General features: G+C 36.8%; 3 protein-coding genes across 3 annotated transcripts; 1 reads left to right on the top strand and 2 right to left on the bottom strand.

Annotated features, from left to right (window-relative positions):
• Positions 1 to 516: 516 nt before the first annotated feature.
• Positions 517 to 6,544, bottom strand: LOC111220358 (putative all-trans-retinol 13,14-reductase). Its single transcript, XM_022743424.1, has 11 exons — positions 6,388 to 6,544; positions 4,803 to 4,985; positions 3,549 to 3,790; positions 3,253 to 3,448; positions 2,716 to 2,913; positions 2,493 to 2,612; positions 2,236 to 2,374; positions 1,718 to 1,827; positions 1,367 to 1,533; positions 1,083 to 1,242; positions 517 to 686 (listed from the first exon to the last, which is right to left on the bottom strand). The coding sequence occupies exons 1-11, from the start codon at positions 6,542 to 6,544 to the stop codon at positions 517 to 519; spliced, it is 1,842 nt and encodes a 613-aa protein (XP_022599145.1).
• Positions 6,545 to 8,834: 2,290 nt separating this feature from the next.
• Positions 8,835 to 9,893, bottom strand: LOC111220306 (guanine nucleotide-binding protein G(I)/G(S)/G(O) subunit gamma-T2-like). The gene is made up of 3 exons (XM_022743358.1): positions 9,754 to 9,893; positions 9,462 to 9,550; positions 8,835 to 9,211 (listed from the first exon to the last, which is right to left on the bottom strand). The coding sequence occupies exons 2-3, from the start codon at positions 9,543 to 9,545 to the stop codon at positions 9,083 to 9,085; spliced, it is 213 nt and encodes a 70-aa protein (XP_022599079.1). The 5' UTR covers positions 9,546 to 9,550; positions 9,754 to 9,893; the 3' UTR covers positions 8,835 to 9,082.
• A 3,438-nt stretch (positions 9,894 to 13,331) lies between these two features.
• Positions 13,332 to 21,170, top strand: tmem101 (transmembrane protein 101). The gene is made up of 4 exons (XM_022743083.1): positions 13,332 to 13,488; positions 14,407 to 14,587; positions 15,233 to 15,379; positions 19,816 to 21,170. Exons 1-4 carry the CDS (start codon positions 13,358 to 13,360, stop codon positions 20,122 to 20,124), a joined length of 768 nt encoding a protein of 255 aa, XP_022598804.1. The 5' UTR covers positions 13,332 to 13,357; the 3' UTR covers positions 20,125 to 21,170.
• Positions 21,171 to 21,617: the final 447 nt, after the last annotated feature.

Here is a 21,617-nt window from a genome sequence, read left to right as displayed (position 1 = left end):
GATTTATGTTTATGTGCACATGATCATAATAATAAAACTGAAATTGTTATTATATATTATACATTATACCCAAGTAAACAGTAAGCTAAACATATCAGAGTTACAGTGAGCAATTAAGTATAGAAAATGGTACAATTCATTTACTTCTAACTTCTGTATATAGGTACCTTCTCAAGGGCAACCTCAATGAGTGGTTCACCTTTTAATGAGTGAACCAGCCCTCTGTACTTTATTATGCTAGTTGCTTAAGACTAGACAATGCAATCCACCATGAGGATGGCATGGCGGCTGTTGCAGCTTTGAAACAGTGTTCATGTAGTTAAATTATATCCTTTCAAGACAAAAGGGACATTGCATCTGTTCCATCGAACTGTCAGTAAAAGGAACTATGAGCATAAATATGTGTAGACACAGTGGTGGTGTGTTCCTCTAAGTCTCCCCACAATAATCAAGGGTCCTTTTCCACCGGGTTTTTGCAGTTCCACTAATGTCCTGCAGGGGAAGTACAGAGCGTGCTCACTGCAGTTTCTTCTGAGCCAGCTGGGCCAGCTCTTTGGCTTTCCTCCTCTTCAGCTTCTTCTTGAGGAGGAGCAAGTCGATGTAGACAATGTGATCTAACACCGCAGACGCGCAGAGGAGTCCGCCGTGTAGAGCCCCTGCTATCCCACAGCTGAACACGTCTTGTCCTGGAACAGAGAGATACATACAAGTTGCTGGATGAGACGAGACTAGCTGGAGTCTGGACGCAGATTCTTGTCTGTGTTTCCATCTAGACTGTGATTTTCTTCACAAGCTTTAAAAATGATACAATTTACTCTGCTTAGCGGCCTTCCTACAGTTATGTCTGAAGTGTTTTAACTCTGCTACTTAATTAATCCAGCAAAAACTGGCTAGTTTAGTATGAAACATATCGCATTTCATAATGTTATGAACCTTCCCATCTTTAGTAAATCAATCCGAGGGCTTGCTGAGACATTTCTATGCCTGCGACACCTTCAATTACAAACCACAAAGGGCTGACTGTGCTTAGAGAAAATTTTAACATAAAATCCTTTGACAATATTTTGTGAAAATGTTCATACCTGAGATGTAGAGGTTTTTGACGGGGGTGTTGCACCTGTTCCTCGCCACAGCCTCAGCATGGAAACGGTCCAGGTTGTGCTCAGCGGAGTACATGGCTCCACGCTGGGCACCCAGGTAGTGTGTGTTGGTCAGCGGGGTTGCCACGTCCTGGAAAACCAGCTGGAAAGCAAGTCAACACAACCACAAATTGATCTTTTTGTTGTTGTTTTATAAAAATTAAAGATCATATTAATGTGCATGCACAGACAATAGAAACATACTTAAAAAATCTGATCACATCTACCTTGTCTCTGATTTTCGGGAACAAAGTGCAGGCCCAGTCAAAGAGGTTCTTTGCAAATCTCATTTTGTAGTTGTAGTATTCATCACCCCTTTTGCGCACAGTGGTGTCCTTCCATTCCTCAAACCATTCATACTTCACCATGGTCAGTATCGTCATGCAACATTTTCCTGGGAACATGAGACACACTTAATCACACTTAATCTATGTAGACTCTCAGATGTGTTGTTTTCTGGTATTTCATATCAGATCATATCAAAATAAACAAAGATAAGATAATATTCTGGTAGCATATCCATTGTTTTTATCATAATGTGTTATTATTGTGGAAAAAGTATTGGATTTTGTTTGTACCTGGGTGTCTTATTTTGGCCTCTGGATCTTTGGAAGACGGGATTGTGATGAACATCATGGGAATGTTATCTGGTGCTTCCTCTTTGCTCAATGCAAAGAAGTCATCCATCCTAAAAAAAAAATGTCAAATTTAGATCATCATCCTTAAATCAAAGCTTTATCAGCAACATTAAAGAATCCATCAGCATGGTATTTACATTCGGCAGCTCTAACCAGACTGATCCTTTACTCCATCTAGAGGATGAATAGGGAATTCCTATCTTCATAGTTGAATAAGCCACATAATATACAGTATGTCTTTTTATGTAAAATTTGTTTTTTTTCTTCTGGAGTAAATAAAAGTTGAGCCACTAGAAAAATGATAAATGTGTTCATGTTCGTGGTGGCAGGCCTTTACTGAGGAGTCAGTTTTTGCCTCTGTGAGTTCATTGTATCATCATTGCTTATACAGTAGCGCTCCCTTGTGGTTTCTAAATGCTACATCCCTATTCAGTGTCATCACTGCCCTGCATACTTACGACTTGTCCATATCGTTGTTCTTGAACAGCCAGAAGTTAGTGGACACGAGGCCCAACTCCTCCTCAGTTCCATCTAAGCCAGAGAAGACCAAGAACGATCCTCTGGCATGTTTCATCATGTTCAGTCTCTCCTGGATATCTATAATATGGGAGAGTGTAGAATCACATTGCACCATCTTGACTGATTTTACAAGAGAATTTATGATATTTTTGAGAATCTGTCCATTCGGGTAAAACATTATAGTTGTGGTGCTCACCATGTTTGACTTGAATCTCAGGTGGAAGAAGTTTCTGGAAGGTGGTGAAGATGCCACAGTTTGAGACGACCACAGGTGCATGAAGCTCCACTTCCTCCTGACCTCTCCTTACTTTCACACCTGTCACAGGCCACACAAAAAAAGGGAAGCTTTCCAGTCAGTTCCCTGGAGAGCATCTTACCTTTAACAGGTGAAAAAACGAGATGCTGGATTCAGTTCTCACCATAAGCTGTTCCCTCCTCATTAACCAGGATCTGGGTGACGGGAGCTCTGACCAGACAGTTTCCTCCATATTTCTGAATTGTGCGGATGATGTGGAAGGCGATTTCACTGGCGCCACCTTTAGGGTAGTAGGCGCCTCGTTTGTAGTGATGAATCAGGAGGGCATTGATCAGAATGCTGGAGTCCCTTGGTGGTACACCTGAAGAAGAAGTACAGAGTAAGGACTTTGCTATTTATTTAGTTCAGGATAATGTTACTGGGTAATAACTAAGATCCATTAAGAGTTTAGATCCAGCATGAATTCTGTGTCTCCTCAACATTTATAATTTAGCCACAGTGAACACACAAAGTGCTTGGACAGTGATATGTTCCTAGTGACTAAGAGATCAGAGTGCTGACTCAGTGTGTTCATTTTAAGGTGTTCCCACCCATAGTGGGGGACCCGTCCAACCTGTACATAACATCTGACCTCAATCCACTGTCTGAAGATTTGAGTAGAATACCAAAAGCCGCTGTAGTTACATTTTTGCCGACCCACCATAGAAAAGGTAAGAGAAGATGACATGGAGATCCTTGTTGCTGGTCAGGGTGTTCACGAAATCTGTTGCACACGTGCCGGTCAGGCGGAAGACTGGGGAGCAGAGGTTTGCGATGCCCGACTTTAGCAGGAATAAAGACACCCACTGAGGGATCAGCTTTAAAGTTGCCAGATAGTGTGTCTTCCTAGCTGAGACCTGTTGGAATTTGGAGGAAGTTTGAAAGGGCTTTAGATGTAGAGTTTGCATTTTTGGGACAGGTGACAGACTGAAATATGTGTCCACTTGCCCTCGGTACCTTCATGATTTTGAAGAATGTCTCGATGGCGTCAGTGTCGTCGGGGAATTGCTTCAGCAGATGGGCCTTCATCTCAGTTTTACCAGAGAACATGGTGTACTCTCGTTTCTCGTCACCCAGGCCAATCTGGATGGTATCGAAATGCTGATTCAGCTCCTGGAACTCCAGCTGGCCCTCGGAGATCTGGTCGAAGGCGATTCGCAACAGACTGTTCTCGTGGACCTGACCAATGTAGTGAAGCCCTGAAGAAGAAAGAGCGGGATGGGAACAAAGTGCAAAGTTATTTCCTGTAGTTTCTAAAGGTGGCAATGGTATCGTCACACCAGGGATAGGAATAGTCTTTACAGCATCTATATTGTTGTGTTTACAGTCTCTTGTAAATGCAGCCTCTCAATCAGGGCTGCCCAAGCATCAACCACCTCAACTGAGAGGCAAAGCTAAAGTGCCTTAATCTTCAGTTCCTTCATGGCTGGGTGTTGCTGGCTCTAAATATGCTCTAAAATGTTCTCCTGAAAATAAATAACTACTCCTTTTCTTCCACAAGGTCTTGTCTTAACCTTTGAAAAATAAGGAAGTGTGAGTCTGCAGATGTCACCTTGAGCCTTTGGAAATTGTGAATTTTTTGACATTTTATTAAATGGTTGACAGATTGTTGGATAATCGAAAGTAATCATTATTTGCAGCCCTAGTCTCAGCCTGGTATTCTCTCTTTTTTTCTCCAGCTGGTAATCCCAACCTGAAGCTTCAAAACACCCCCTCTGAAAGTGTATAAATGACACGCTACATCCATGTTTCTCTAGATTAAGGTGCTGCCATATTGCATTGAATGTCCTGTGCTAACTAGAACACCTGTGAAAGCCGTTCTATGCATTCAGAAAATGTTCATTCATACGATGTTGCCACACCCTTGTGCACAGTTGGTGGTTCAGAAACTTTACTTACTACTGTGCCTTATCAGTTTACACCTTGAACACATATAACTGCTATGTTGTGCTGCTAGATATGGTAGGCCCCCTGATAACAGCTCATACAGGCCCCTAATACAGCAAATATCTATTTGATTAAACAAGATTGTTTTCCTCAATTGAAGTGACGACCTGTTATTGTTGTGTCAGATTCATTCAGTTTAACAAATTGAATCCATATTTAACCAAACATTTATTTGCAACAAATTATAGACATTATTCCCATTCAAGGTTGAAAAAAAATCATACTGCCCCTTTAAGAAAGTAACTACATCACAAGTCTTCTTACCAACATCAAACTCAAAGCCTTTCTCTATGTAGGTGTGGCAGCAGCCTCCCGCCTGGTCGTGTTGTTCCAGCACCAGGACCTTCTTCCCGGCTTTGGCCAGTGTGGCTCCAGCTGTCAGGCCACCGATACCACTACCAATGACGATGACATCCAGATTCTGAGGCACCTTGTCAAGTGTGAAACCTGGACGGAAACATACAGAACTGATGTTAACATGGTCAGATTTATCTCTCTAGTTCATATAGTTTTAATGCAAAAACATTGTAAATGTTATCACGACCAACTGCTGAAACTGAGACATCAAAATGTGTTGCATGACTGGGTTACATAATTCAGTCTGAAGGTTGCACTGCACACCTCTCCTGTGTCTGTGTTCTCATGTTGGCAATAAACTGTAGATTAAACTGCTAACATAGTCATCAGGTCATAATCTAATTAAGATAAAAACACATACATGAAAAACAATTACTGTACTTGTGCTAATTTAAACTCTGACTTATGACACATCAAACAGGTAATTTAGATAAAACTGTATCAGCACAGCTCAGAGGTTGTAAAACCTAGAGTGAGTTGGTTTTATTTACATTATAATTTGAAGAATATATTCTAGAGCCTAGTTTTATATATGTTGAGCTAATTGTTCATCTACTACTTTTTTTCCTCTGGCTTTATTTATGACAGTTCATAAGACTAATTTTAATTGGTGTCAGTGGAGAGTTTAGTTAGACCATGTTGAGTGCAGTGTAAAGGTTTTAAATATATGAGGATTAGTTTAGCGTTAGCTTAGCATAAAGACTGGGAACGGGAAATCTCAGTGCAAAGGTAAAGAAAACCAGCCTACCAACAGTTTAAAATTTACAGAGTTTATAGGAGGCGCAAAACCTCCTGTAAACTGGTGAAATTTCACCAGAAATGTTCACAAAATAAAATGGAATTGACCCAATTGACCTTTTTTCACAGTGCATGTTTTGACTTATACGTCATAGGATGAAAAGCACAAGTGCAATGATAATATAAATATTGGCTCTGCTCTATATAGATGTTCTAATTTCAGGAACCTCCCAACATCATTGTAGTGTAGTGGTGATTTGACAAAAAAAATCAGGTTTGGTTAGGGTTCTCATACTGAAGCTCTTACTCTTAATATTGCTACAGAATTTCAACTATTACACAGTTAGTAGCTGGAATGTTGTTGTTTTTTCTTTTGCTGTTTTAATTTTTCAATTTTTTAGTTAGAAGTTAGTCTTATTTTTTGTTTTTAGTTTTTCCTCTTTCTTGGCAGCATTGGTGCTTTGCTGGCTGGAGTTGATATATAAAACTCATATGGACATGTAAGTGGATAATTGTTTTCAGTTTGTTTAACAGTTTATATAACAGAAAACAGTTTTCAGTTTATTCTTGTTTCCAGTAATACCTTAACATATTGATCAAAAATTTAAGCATTGATTGTTTTGTATCTTGTTAAACTGAATATCCACAGAGCTCATCACCTGGTAGAAAATATACTTCTTTATGAAAGCAGTGCATCACATTGCCAATTGATCGTGATGCTGCACACAGGCATTTTCGACTGCTATAATTTTACCTTGCTTGATGACTTTGTCCCGCTTCTTCTGATCAAACTCGCGAGGTCCTGGAGGTCTCACTGACTCCAGGGAGAAAGGGCTCGGTTTCCCAAACAGGTACCAGTATGTACCACCGGCCCATATAACCAACCAGACTAAGAAAATCAAGAGCCACATTGTGGAGATGATCAAATCACTGTGACTGGTGTCTTTTCTGGAGCAGAGTGTTCGCAGCAGCAGGCAGCAGTGTGTCTGAACATCGTTCTCCTCAAAAGGCCGCTTTTATTACGTTGAGTGCCAAAGGTCTGCAGGAGAGGGGCAGGAGTTTTATACATAAAACTATTCATGTTATGACGAGTAATAAAGATAAAGTGCTGAAAGACCCATTTTCTCCAGTGATGACAGTGCACAGATCACAATAATGGTGTGCCAGCTGCTGTGCAGTTACATATACATAATACGTCTAAAAACGTCTTGGTATATTTGGATATTCACATTTGCAGTAATGTTTTAGCTGGTGGATTTGATGTCACCAAATGATGTGATGAATTTTCAATGTTTCACTTGTTTTTAAAGAAATTCTAATAGATGCTGTGCTCTATAAACATAAACTGTGTAAGGGTCTGTATAGTATTTCAAAGTCAATGGTTTTAGTAAATAAGTAAATAAACTGTGCAGATGACTAGAATTCACACTAATGTTGTAATCTAAAAGGTTACAAAACATTTTGTTTTCATCCTGCATGTAGTATGAATATATATGAATATATTTATAGGAAACCTAGTTAGATTAGATATATCCTCAATTGTTCTTATCTGATAAGGCAATTAAGATAAAGAATACACCATGTACAAGTCATCCTTGACTATACACGCAGTGTCCAGTTTTATGTCTTTACAACAGCTGAGCCAAATCACTGAGTTTCAGCATTTCAGGTCCGATAACAAACACTCAGTTGTTGTCCTTGGGGACTGTTTAAAAAAAATGCAAGAAATCCAAACATGTGAAAATCATTAAAATCACTCTGGAGGCACCGGTCAACTACATCCACAATATATTTCTTCTGAAAAAGGATTTTTTTTTTTTTAAACGTAAATATCTTGTGATCTATGTGATAACAGTTTTTTTTAATGTGCTATAATTTCATATAATCCATGCATGGACTTTGAACTCCAGTTATACATTACTTCAGTTGACTTTGAGCTATAGATTTAATCTGCAGCTACAGATAACGTGAACCACAACAAAGCAAAAAGCCGTTATGCTGGACACAGTGAACATGAAATTCATCCAAAATGAAACTTAAAATAGTTCAAACTGGACTCGTTGAAGATGTGACATACTGTAACTGTAACTAATATGGCTCTGTTCCGTTTAGGTGTTCCCATCCTGTTCCTCCTGAATGAAATACAGTAGGACATTAGTAATGTTATTAGTTACAGCCGTGTTTAACAGGTCATAATATCCACTGTGAGAGAGGTCTGACATTTAGACACATTTAGATTATATGTGATAATAAAATCCAATGGTCTTCTCCACCGCAGTGATCTTGTATATTAAAGCCATTTAGATTCATTTAATCCATAAATGGGGCAATAATTACAGTTTACCAGTTATACATGACTATTTTTATTATCTTCATTTATACTTATATCAATAATTGTTCAAGAGGTATGTTATTTTGCGTGTCTGTAGAATCTCAGAAGTATGAAAAGCAGATTACTTCACTCTGATGTGTAATCTGCACTCACCATCTCCAGTGCTGCAACGTCCTTTGCCCTTTAACTGAAGCAGGGAGCTCAAAGTTTAGAGGTTGTTTTGGCTTCTGTGTTAAGTCAGGCTTAAACTTTAAGTTTGAAGCAAAACACTGATATCACCATAGCCCTTTAAATGATAAGTGGCTCACTATATACTTGGGAAGAGGTTAAGTTGCACAAAGGTGCTGATACAGTATGTGCTGCCTAAGGTAATTGGACTGAAAGGTTTAATGCAGCATGAGTTACCATTTGTTTCTCTTTGTATATTTTTATATTCATACCAATAGTTGTGTTGCCAGTGTTGAACAAATGATGTGTATTTGTTGTTTCCCGGATTGAAAAATGACACTAATTGGATGGAGAGCTGGAAGTGGAAGCCGGGATTGAAGCGGCAGGAATAAGATTAAAGTCTTTGATACAGGAAGCAGCTCTGTGTCAACAGTGACCGACTGTGGCGCAGCAAAGAAATCCTATTAAGATTAGACTAAGCAGTAGCTGCACGACTCCTGTGACTTTGCCCTGCTTTGTCTAGTAACACAGGTGAGTGTAAAGTTGACTTATGCTGATTTACTGTCAGATGTTGGACATAAAAAAATATATAGTTCACCCCTATTTGATATTAACTAATACAATAAAATGAGGTGAAAGTGCAATAGGAGAGCAGTAAAAGAGAGATTTACTAATCTATATCAATAATCAGAGCAGCCAGGTCAAGGTAAAGCTTTATACAGCTATTTGCATTTAATTACAAATTGACAAACATTTTTATATCAACAGATACATACAGTAATCCAGTGATGGAAAAGGGTCTCTGTCCTGGTCGCAGTAACATTACAGATCTGAGTTTTCTTTCTACTGTACATTTTATCTATTAGAATTTCTACAGGGATATTACAGCAATGTCACCAGCTCCCATAAAAAAAAAAAAACGCATGACTTTCCCCTGGATGTACGTGTGCTATGTTATTATGCAGCCTCCCTTGTCTCCCTTGTAGGGGTTCTTGTCATCTGGAACTCCCTTAATCAGCGGGTCATTTGGTAGCAGTCCTTCAACGAAAGTGATTGTGTCTGTGCAGTTTGCACTCACCTGTTGTTCAGAGGAGAGATGAAATCAAATGTGAGCACTTTCTAACAAGCACACACACACACACACATACACATACACACACACAGGGACACATTTAAACATGCATGCTAAAAATTCACTGAGCATTTATCTTCCCCATATTGTTTACAAGAGGTTTTTGGTACCTTAAATTAAAGATCAGGTTTTTCACAATTGATGGCAAGAAAATATGAAATTGGTTAGGAGAGAGAGAGAGAGATTATTCACTTACTGGTGTTCTGGCTGTACTAACTTCCTTCTTCAATTGTTCCAGCTCCATTTTCAGGATTTCCTTATCTGACATATCCCGAGCCATCTTGGCTGCAAGAAGAAACCAAGATCCTTGTTTTGAAAAGTGTTAAATATCCCAACAAATGCCTAAAAATGTACAAAATGTACTCTTGTGAAAATGCTATAACCTGTTTCTTTTAGGTCAATCTCATCCACTGTTTGTATTAAAATATTTCAGTGTCAAAATAGATATAAATCCAACAGAGATAAATGTCTCAATGATGAGTCGTTACCTGTTGAATGTCAAGATCGCCAACAATCTGAGAAAAGGTGTTGGCTCCTAAGAGCTCATCGACTGTTTGCCTTCCTCTAGTCCTGTCGCTTCTCCACACTGACTGATCCGTGCTGTCCCACTGCTCTTCATCCCAGCTGATCCCTGGCTGCTGGCTTTTGGGAGAGGTCGGCACAGGATTGGGCCTGATGTCACCAATCCCCCGTGATGAGATTAAACAATCAGGTGCCGTAACCCCTGAACAGGAAGGAGGAAGGGACGAACGCACAGATCCTTATAGATCTGCAGACAGCATGGAGGAGAAAGTGAGACACTGAAATAGAAATGATGGATGCGTTAACGCCACATCATCTGTTACTGACTGTGGTACACATGCCAAATTACGAGATAGTGGGATCGGTTGTATCTATGCATTGCTTCTCAGTTTTCATCAATGTTGCATCAGTAGTCAATCAAAGCAAGTTATTCCAGCAGTTGTAATAGTATTTTAACTTTGCAAATATGTAGCTTTAGTATACATAGGCAGAGAAAACGAATATTATCTTATAAGACAATATTAGAGGTGGGTTCATTGTGTGTTTTTTACTGTACATCTCGAGCATTGGGCTTTGCATCAAAAGGAAGGAGGCCAAGTCTTCATCACTGATTTGATTATATACTTTAATCTTTCAGTCTATCCAATCAGTTACTCTTAGTCATCTAACGTCATTCTACACAACACGACTGATGCTCATGTTTTTGTGAATGAATTTGTTTTTGTGCAAAGTCTGGTTGTGTTTTCGGCTCTTGACATTTACAGCTTTCATTTTTTTGTTAAGGTTTTAAAAAACTGCATAGATACATACAGTATATGCTTGTTTAGTAGTATCACAGCACATTCTGTTTTCTGTTCAGCACTGCAGATATTTTTCACTTGATACTGAGGGTGTTTCTTTCAGTCTAATCTGAGGCATTTTCTGTCTCTGAAAACAGACTGACTTCATCACAGTGGCTCGTCGAATATGAACCAAAAACCCACACTTTCATTGAAAGTGGTGATGATGATGATGATGATGATGATGATGATGATGATGATGATGATGATGTAGCTGGGGGTTGGACTCAAGTCTGGAACAAAGAACTTTCTCCATCCGATCTGAAGTTTTAATAAGTTTTATGAAAACCGCTATTCTGTGCCTGTCATCCCCACCTGACATTTCATCTGAGACATGACAAGCTACTGATCCTTAACTAAACCTTCAGCAGGCCTCACAGTAAGCCATTTTCAGGATCTGGGTTAGTCTCATCCACTCAAGATTAACCTCATACACGTCACGGTGGATTAACAGCAGTGTGGAGACGCTCCTGATCATCACCGAGCTCCTGATGAAAAACACTTTCATTGCCAGACTAATAACTGTTGCATTAAATTGCAGCCATTTACAAGAAATTGTCTCAATGACACTGGTGAGTCTGAGACTTTTTTTTTAATGTTTCTTAAGGCATTTCAACTCACAGAAGGGCTGAAAGGATTTATTGATTAGTGTATGGACAGAAAATTCATCAACAATAATTTTAAAATTGAATTAAAGAATTTAACAGATTGTTAAACTTTAGAGGTTTAACAATCTGTTGAGTTAACATTCTACAATTACACATAAATTATACATATACATATTCTTCATTTTTTAAATTAAAACAAGATTTGTATTTCTTTACCAGAATAGTTATGATATTGTGCTGAAGGCTTTGAAAAAGTATAGGTTATCATGTATAGAGTTACAAACTTGCAGTAAGTATATTTTTTATAATTAAATTAATGTAGAAAAATGTTCATGCCTAATCAATGATTTCTTAGGATTTACTGGTTATGGGCATTTTCTCTATTTTCCTATAGGTTATATACAATAAATAAATACATAAATAAATGAGTAATAACAATAACAATTAGTTATAACAACTATAGAACATGCAGCTGCCCAGCCAAGAAAGAGAAGTGACCAAGAACCTGATCATTCTGGCTGAGCTCCAGAGAGTGTGGGGATGGGAGAAACTTCCAGAAGGACAACCAATCCTAAGCATCATGTCTGGTTGATTACCAGGTTGTTGAGTGTTTTTGACACAAAATGATGTGTCATAATAACAACATTGTTTATTGACATACCATTTTTCATTATTCAGTTGAATCACACTCAACTACTCAAAGATTTATTGGAAACGGCTGCAAATGTTGTGCATGGGCTTAGATAAACTCCTTTAATCATCCAGTGAATGAAAAGGCACTGTTTAAATCTAAACAGCAATTCCACCTAATAATCATTATTTGCAGCACAAATTAATTAATTTTAGATGAAATAAACAACTGCTTGACTAAAGTTAAAACGCTGAACCTACAGGAATAAGGTCAAGTAGCAGCTACAGACACATTTTCCTCCAGTGACCTCTAACGTTTCTGTGATGATCTGCTTTGTCCTGTAGATGGCGGAGTCGAACCTTTTTAATCTCTTGTCCAGCCCCCTTCGTTCTGTCAACCAATAGGAGGACGCCTTTGTCCTGCGACCGAACGTCTTTTCAAAATAAGAGCCTCAGAGTAGTTTGATTCAAAGATTACTCCTCTTCAGCATCTAGAGCAATTGTATGTTCATACAGTACCGGAAACTGCAGTTTCAGGACTGATTCCTAGGAACCTAGTTTCTCGCGCCACCGCCACCTAGCGATTAGAAATACCGGAGGCTGCAGTTTCAGGATTGTATTTAACTGCCATAAAAGTTTATTTCACCAAAATACTACTCTTTATTCAAGTATTTGTGTATTTATACCTGTATTCCATCCAAATACTACTTTTTATCCAAGTATTTGTATTTTTATATGTGTATTCCACCCAAATACTACTTTTTATCCAGTTGTAGTTTTAATGTTGTTTTCCACCAAAATACTACAAATAAAGATGGAAGCATATGCTATGACCTTTGAATTTGAGAGGTTGGAGAGAGGCAAGACAAAAGGACAACTACTGGGACAGATTCAAGATTATATACTGTATATACTTATATACTTATATATATATATATATATGTCCTTTAATACAATAATAAACAATAACAATAACAAGGAATGTGAATAAATGTGTGCGTTTCCCTCAGCTCTACTCCTACTAAAATCAGTTCAGTAAATACATATAAACTAAAACAGTTCGTATATAAAGTATAGAAATGACCAAAAAAGCAGCATTAATAGTAATTTAATACAAATACAAATCCGCCGTTATAATGTAATATCTTAATGTTACTAATATATGGCATAACCTCTAATAGATTGTAAGACAAGTTCCTGCAGTAAGGGAGGCTGCAGTTTCAGACCGCACTGTATTATTAATAATATATCATTTCATTAATATAAATATCGTAGATGGTTGTGTCATAAAGTGATTAGCTGGTTACTCCTAATATATTTATATGGCAGAAACTAGAGTCCAACAAATGCGGTCCTGAAACTGCAGTCTCCGGTTCTGCAGGAACACCCTGCTCAGTTAGAGATGTGTACTTTTATTTCGACACGTATAGGTATTTTGGCCGGATGTTCATTCAGCGTCTTGTCGGCGGATAGGTTAGAGCTGAGAAGCAGCCATGGCAGCTCCCAGCAGGAAGCAGGTTTTCAAGTTTCTCAGCCAGTTTGGAGCGTTTGTTTTGACCCGGTTTGGATTTTGGAACTGCTTCTGTATGTTGATGCTGTTTGCTGAGCGAGCGGACTCAAAAAGGTAAAAGGAGTGGGGAAGTAGAGCACTCACATGAAGCTAACAACAGCTAACGAGCTAACTGTTCTCTTAAACTTGTACAAAATTGACTTCATTTTCACAATAGTTGTCAAAACAGTTTATAGCTGGACAACTTTTGCGTTCTTCTCGACCTTTTCATATATTTTCTGTTGAAAGTGTAAACCTGCCAGCTAGCTAACGGGGGTTATATTTCAGCAATTAGATCAAACCTCAGGTCATAAGGCTGCAGCCATATGGAGTTGTTTAAATTAAAGCTGCAAGTTACATTTTGCCTGGTTTGTAATTTTCTGTCGGACAGCGGACGGTCTGTAATTTTCCTTGTCGAATGGTGGTTTTCATCTCTTATGTACGCTGGGTGTGTATTGTTTAAGTCTGTGGTGGGTTGGTCTTATTTAGACTACCACACCCCTCTGAATTATCCTGTCACCACAGCAGCTATAAGGGAAATGTGTGCAGATTTTGTGATACCTGTCTGGCTCTCTGTGTTGGAAGTATATGAGTTGGTTGAGTTTAACTTATCAAGCTTATTTTGATTTTATGATTAATATTGACTATTGCTCATAGTATGATAAATTAGGAATAATTGAACCATTAAATGCAGTATTCTCCTCAAGAGGTTTTGACTACTGGTCATTTTTAGAATACTTAAGATGATTGTTTTGGGTTAATTGCAATAACAGCTGAATTTTGTTGTCATTGCAGCAGAAACAGTCTACTCCAGTGCAATGTACAGCTTGTGGTCTTGCAACGATATGCAATCATATATATATATACTCACTTAAAACAAAGTATGGTATAAACAATATGTAATAAATAAATGAGTAAACATAAAGCAGTAGCTGTATAAATCAAATCAGACCACCATGTTTGAATTGATACCCTCTTCATTGTCATCTCCAGGAAGCCAGACATCCATGTACCGTACCTGTATGTGGATATGGGGGCCGCAGTGCTCTGTGCCAGCTTCATGTCATTTGGGGTGAAGAGGAGGTGGTTTGCAATGGGTGCTGCCATACAACTGGCCATCAGCACTTATGCATCCTATGTCGGAGAACAGGTGTACTACGGGGACTGGCTTAAGGTGAGTCACCTTCTGTTATACACCGTAAGAAAGCAGCAACGCTGCTGTTGGGTTACCCCTGTGCTTCCAAACACAGAGCTTCAACTGTCTTCACCAGATTTCTCTATGGTCACACTTTGATATTAGTTATTATTCTGTAGTTAGGCTTTTCCTCTAGTGTCATTGTAAACTACACCAAGGTTTTGAAGAAGTCACACCTTATGTGATATCATGAAGGAAATGATGTTTCCACAACACAAATTTATTTTAGGCAATTTGACATGAGGTAAAGTTTCAGCATCATCACATCAACATCATGAAGTAATTTTTGGTTATGTTTTTTTATTTTTTATTTCATTTTCTTTTATTAACCTTTCCAACACATAAAGACCATAATGCAAACAGAACAAATGTGGGCACATAAAAGTAGTTAATACAAATAAAATTAGAAAAATTATGGACATAAAAAAGTGCACTGTTCACATAGAGGTCAAATTGGCCCAGGGCAGTGTTGAAATATTAATCAAAAAGAGATCTGTGTCCCACATGAAGGGACAAGTTGGATCTGGGTCACCACTACAAATTTGAAAGTAGATTTGAGAGAGAGTGGCACTGTAGTAGAAACCTGCCTCAGATTGTTACACCCTGAACTGTGTTACCCTGCAGGTACGAATGTATTCCAGAGCGCTGGCTATTATTGGCGGCTTTCTGGTTCTGGCCAGTGGGGCGGGGGAGGTGTACAGACAGAAACCTCGCAGCAGATCCCTGCAGTCCACCGGACAGGTTTTCCTTGGAGTCTATCTCATTTGCATGGTAAGACCCATATCAGTTTTATAGATTGTCTGTATAGTGCAGCAGATAAGCTTGTAATGGAAGGTATTGTGCATTTTATGACTACAGCATGAAACTTTCTCCAGTGTTTCTATAAACCATGAAGTTTATTTTCAGATGTGGAGGCAGTCCAGATGTGACCTCTGGGACAGGGCAGAGCCCCCTGGAGTAATGGGTGTGGTCCAGACCAAACTAGCATGCTAGCTTCTGATTAGAATGTTCATGCTATTGTTGTAGCTAGTCATGGGATTCCATAGAACAGACATCAGAAGTTGTCAGTGGTTTTAATAAGCTATAGCTACCTTCACACCTGGAAATGGTGGGGTCTGCAGTCCCCCTGCAAAATTGGTGCTCTAAGCAAAAGAATTATGCCTTACTATACTGTGTTTTTATGCCTTATTTTACTATGACGTTTTTTAAGCCTTACAATATGATGACGTTTTTATGCCTTACTATACTATGATGTTTTTATGACTTAATATACTATGTCGTTTCTATGACTTACTATAATATGTCATTGCTACAACATTTTAATACGTTACTATACTGTGACATTTTTTATACCTTACTATACTATGTTGTTGCTATGGCGTTTTTATACCTTATTATAATATGACGTTTTTATGCCTTATTATACTATGACGTTTTTATGCTTTATTATACTATGATGTTTTTATACCTTACTATACTATGACATTTTTATACCTTGCTATACTATGACATTTTTTAGTACTTACTATACTATGACGTTTTTATACCGTACTATACTATGTCATTGCTATGACATTTTTATACCTTACTATACTATGACATTTTTTATACCTTACTATACTATGTAATTTTTCTGCCTTACTATACTATGATATTTTTATGCCATACCAAATTATGTTTTTATGCCTTACAATACTGTGACGTTTTTGATTTACTATAGTATGTCGTTTTCATGACTTACTATATACTATGAAGTTTTTATGATTTACTGTACTATGTCGTTTCTATGTCATTGCTACAACATTTTTATACCTTACTATACTGTGACATTTTTTATACCTTACTATACTTTGTCGTTTTTATTACTTACTATACTATGAAGTTTTTATACCTTACTATACTGTGACATTTTTTATACCTTACTATACTTTGTCGTTTTTATTACTTACTATACTATGAAGTTTTTATACCTTACTATACTGTGACATTTTTTATACCTTACTATACTTTGTCGTTTTTATTACTTACTATACTATGAAGTTTTTATACCTTACTATACTGTGACATTTTTTATACCTTACTATACTTTGTCGTTTTTATTACTTACTATACTATGAAGTTTTTATACCTTACTATACTGTGACATTTTTTATACCTTACTATACTTTGTCGTTTTTATTACTTACTATACTATGAAGTTTTTATACCTTACTATACTGTGACATTTTTTATACCTTACTATACTTTGTCGTTTTTATTACTTACTATACTATGAAGTTTTTATACCTTACTATACTGTGACATTTTTTATACCTTACTATACTTTGTCGTTTTTATTACTTACTATACTATGAAGTTTTTATACCTTACTATACTGTGACATTTTTTATACCTTACTATACTTTGTCGTTTTTATTACTTACTATACTATGAAGTTTTTATACCTTACTATACTGTGACATTTTTTATACCTTACTATACTTTGTCGTTTTTATTACTTAATATACTATGACGTTTTTATGACTTAGTATTAATAGTGGGGCTGAAGGAAATATGGACTTCTGTACACTGACACTATAGTTTTTGTGACTTATTATACAATTACATTTTTTATGACTTACTATAGTATGATGTTTTTATGACTTAATACACTATGTCGTTTCTATGACTTACTATACTATGTCATTGCTACAACATTTTTATACCTTACTATACTATGTTGTTGCTTTGGCGTTTTTATACCTTATTATAATATGACGTTTTTATGCCTTACTATACTATGATTTTTATGTACCTTATCATACTATGACGTTTTTGACTTACTATACTATGATGTTTTTTTATGGCTTACTATCCTATGACCTTTTGCCTCACCATACTATGACTTTTCTATTAAATACTATACTATGATGTTTTCCATGCCTTACTATGTCATTTTTATACCTTACTATACTAGGACATTTTTATGCCTTATCTACAATGACGTTTTTGTACCTTACCATACATGACATTTTTATACCTTACTATATACTATGACTTTTTTAAGCCTTATCATACTATGACGGTTTTATACCTTACTATACTGACTTTTTTTAAACCTTACCATACTATGATGTTTTTGTTTTTAAAAAATTCAGTTTTTATGCCCTACTATACTGTGACGTTTATGCAATGATGTTTTCATGCCTCACCAAATTATGATGTTTTTGCGCCTTACTATACCATGACGTTTTTATACCTTACTATACCATGACGTTTTCATACCTTATTATACTATGACGTCTTTATTACTTACTATACTGTGACATTTTTATACCTTGCTATACTATGACATTGCTATGACATTTTTATACCTTACTATACTATGACATTTTTTATACCTTACTATACTATGACATTTTTATACCTTGCTATACTATGACATTGCTATGACATTTTTATACCTTACTATACTATGACATTTTTTATACCTTACTATACTATGTCATTTTTATGCCTTACTATACAATGATATTTTTATGCCATACCAAATTATGTTTTTATGCCTTACAATACTGTGACGTTTTTGATTTACTATAGTATGTCGTTTTCATGACTTACTATATACTATGATGTTTTTATGACTTACTGTACTATGTCGTTTCTATGTCATTGCTGCAACATTTTTATACCTTACTATACTGTGACATTTTTTATACCCTACTATACTTTGTCGTTTTTATTACTTACTATACTATGACGTTTTTATGACTTAGTATTAATAGTGGGGCTGAAGGAAATATGGACACTTTAGTTTTTGTGACTTACTATACAATTACGTTTTTTATGACTTACTATAGTATGACGTCTTCGTGCCTTACTATACTATGATGTTTTTATGACATTTTTTATGCCTTACTATACAATTACTTTTTATGCCTTACATACTATTATTATTATTATCACTATTATTATTATAATTGTTACCAACAATGAGCTAATGGACATATGAATTTCCCCTTGGGGTTAAATAATGTATATATCTATCCATCTATCTATCTATGACATTTTTTATGCCTTACTCTACTATGATATTTTTTATACTTTACTATACTATTTCATTTTTATTATTCACTATACTATGTTGTTTTTATGACTTGCTATACTATGACATTGTTCATAAGGTTGTATATGGAAGGTATTGTGCTTTTTTTTACTAAAGCATGAAACTTTCTCCAGTGTTTCTATAAACCATGAAGTTTATTTTCAGATGTGGAGGCAGTCCAGATGTGACCTCTGGGACAGGGCAGAGCCCCTTGGAGTAATGGGTGTGGTCCAGACCAAACTAGCATGCTAGCTTCTGATTAGAATGTTCATGCTATTGTTGTAGCTAGTCATGGGATTCCATAGAACACACAGCAGAAGTTGTCAGTGTTTTTAATAAGCTATAGCTACCTTCACACCTGGAAATGGTGGGGTCTGCAGTCCCCCTGCAAAATTGGTGCTCTAAGCAAAATTATGATACATGGCCACAGCAGCAAATCTGCATATTTATGCAATTTTGGCAAAGATATATATGATTATAATAGAGAAATGGGGCAACAACTGAAAAAATTCAAGGTCAGTGACCTGCCAAGGTCACCAGATACAAATTGCCTCCACGTTTGAAATAAAACCTTGAGGTATGTAGATTATATTCAGAAACTTTCATGCTTAAGTCATAAAATGCACAATTGTTTTGCATACCTGTCCCACTAGTATGTGGGTGAGCTCAGTAACATATTCTGACAGTCTGAACAAGAGCATAGCATTCACAGAGATTATTACCTGACTAAACCCCATACCCAAATTATTATAAAGTGCTTTTTATTAAAAGAACATGCCGGAGATCTTATGCAATTAATTTGATTATTGATCATTCAATTAATTAAGTGGTCAAGGCATTTTCAAGCAAAAACTCCCAACATACATTTAGATGTGAAGATTTGTTGTATTTTTCTGTTACATTAATAATTTAAACAAGACATTTGAAGACATCACCTTAAACTCTGAGAAACTGTGATGGATCATTTTTCAGTATGTGAAATGAATGAGATTAAGATATTCTGCACACTGTATTTGTGTAGGTCAACTAAATCATGTTTTCCTTTAAAGTCAAAGAGTTAAACCAAACCAAAGCCTGTTTTCACTGTTATTTTAAATATTGCAATACCACTCCCCCCCACTAGGTGTACTCCCTCCAACACAGCAAAGAGGACAGGCAGGCCTATCTGAACCACATTGCTGGGGGAGAGATCACTCTGATGCTGCTGGAGGTGCTGTTTGGGGTGCTGGCTCTGGCCTTCCTCTCTGGCTGCTACATCCGCCTGGCCGCTCAGATCCTGGCCACCGTCCTTCCTCTGGTGATCCTGCTCATTGACGGTAACTTGGGCTACTGGCACAACACTCGCAAGGTGGAGTTCTGGAACCAGATGAAGCTGATAGGACACAACGTGGGCATCTTTGGCGCAGCACTGATCCTAGCTACTGACGGCTGAACCCTCGGGCTCCCACAGACAACTTTTTTTGCACTGCGCAGGATGAGATTGTCTGCCTTTACTGTTTGTCACTGCCCGACTTTGTTTTCAAAGCAGCTGTGGTTCAGTGACCTCTCAGGATTCAAACTCTCCAAGCTGAGACAGTTGGATGAAAGCCAAGCTGTTGATTGTCATTGTCTACCAGTTGGTAGCTTTGTTTTTGCAAGAAAAAGAAAAGAAAAACCTGAGCTTCCTTTTTTGCAATTTAATAATTTATTTGGATTCATGTTTACATTTTGTCTCTGTTTTGCTCTGAATCGTGAGTATTGGTACTTTATACCTACAGGCAAAATACCTTTTACTCCAAAAATTATAGTCTTAAAATTGTTTTCCTTAAATGTTTTACAGTATATGGTTTAAATATTTTACACATAAAGGGAAACTTTAACTATATATGTGGTATTGCTTCCGACCATTTGGTAAAAAATAAAAATAAAACACTATATTTGTTCCTTTGCTATTAACTGGTGCATTAACGTCAATGTGTTGGTTTTTATTACATTTAATAAGCACAGCTTTTTAAACTTCTGTGTAAAACACATTTTATACAAAATAATGTGAAATCATTTCATTTACATGATGGTACACAAGATGCTGAAGACTATTGTCCAAGTTTGAGTATTTTCATTATTAAAACAGTTTTATTTCACTGAATAGAACAAACTTTAGTTATACTGTAATAATATTTATTTTGCTATCAATGACCAATCAACTAAAGTGAACAGTGTTGCGAAGGATAAATCAGATAAATGTAACTGATGACTGACTCGAGTTCAGGACAGTGAGCCTGTCAGACTGTTCATGGTGCAGCAGTATGTGTACTGATTAAATAAAAAACGAATGTAACATTTTAACATTTGTTTTACCTTTATCTATTACATGTATCTCAGCATAAAGAAAATGTCCAAGGCAGGCTATTCAAAGTTTGACATAAAAAGTCTGATTATACACATTATTATAAGTACATCTAGCTAAAACTAATGCGGACAAAAACACAAGATACAACAGCGACACAAACATCCTCCAAACACGCCTCTTTAAAACAGGTTCAACAAAAACTGAAACACTGTAAATCCTACTGTAACTAAGGTTGTGTTTATAGTAGGACTGTTGAAGTATTTATTTCTGTTTGCTGTCTGAGGATGGTTACATAAGTTTGGTTTTTGACCATTGTTGTATTAATAAAGTAGCCACATCAGAATTAATGACCAATAATGAGGAAACTATGATGCGACCAATTACGTCACTGGTTACTATTTTGTAACTATTTGTAACTATTATAATATTAAGTGCTGAAAATGTTATAGGTTAACATGCAGTGCGAGGTTCAGCTCTCACACTTTAATAAGGTCAGCACCTAAAAGAAAGATCAGATAATGGAGAACAAAGTGTTCTCCGAATGCCAGAAGGGCGTGGTTAGAGGACACACAGACGTAGCTCAGATACATTTTACA

The sequence above is a fragment of the Seriola dumerili genome, unplaced genomic scaffold, assembly GCF_002260705.1.
Source record: "Seriola dumerili isolate Sdu_G_001 unplaced genomic scaffold, Sdu_1.0 BDQW01000068.1, whole genome shotgun sequence".
NCBI lineage: Eukaryota > Metazoa > Chordata > Actinopteri > Carangiformes > Carangidae > Seriola > Seriola dumerili.
Note: the sequence above shows the minus strand (reverse complement) of the source record. Positions and strands in the feature narration are given on the sequence as shown.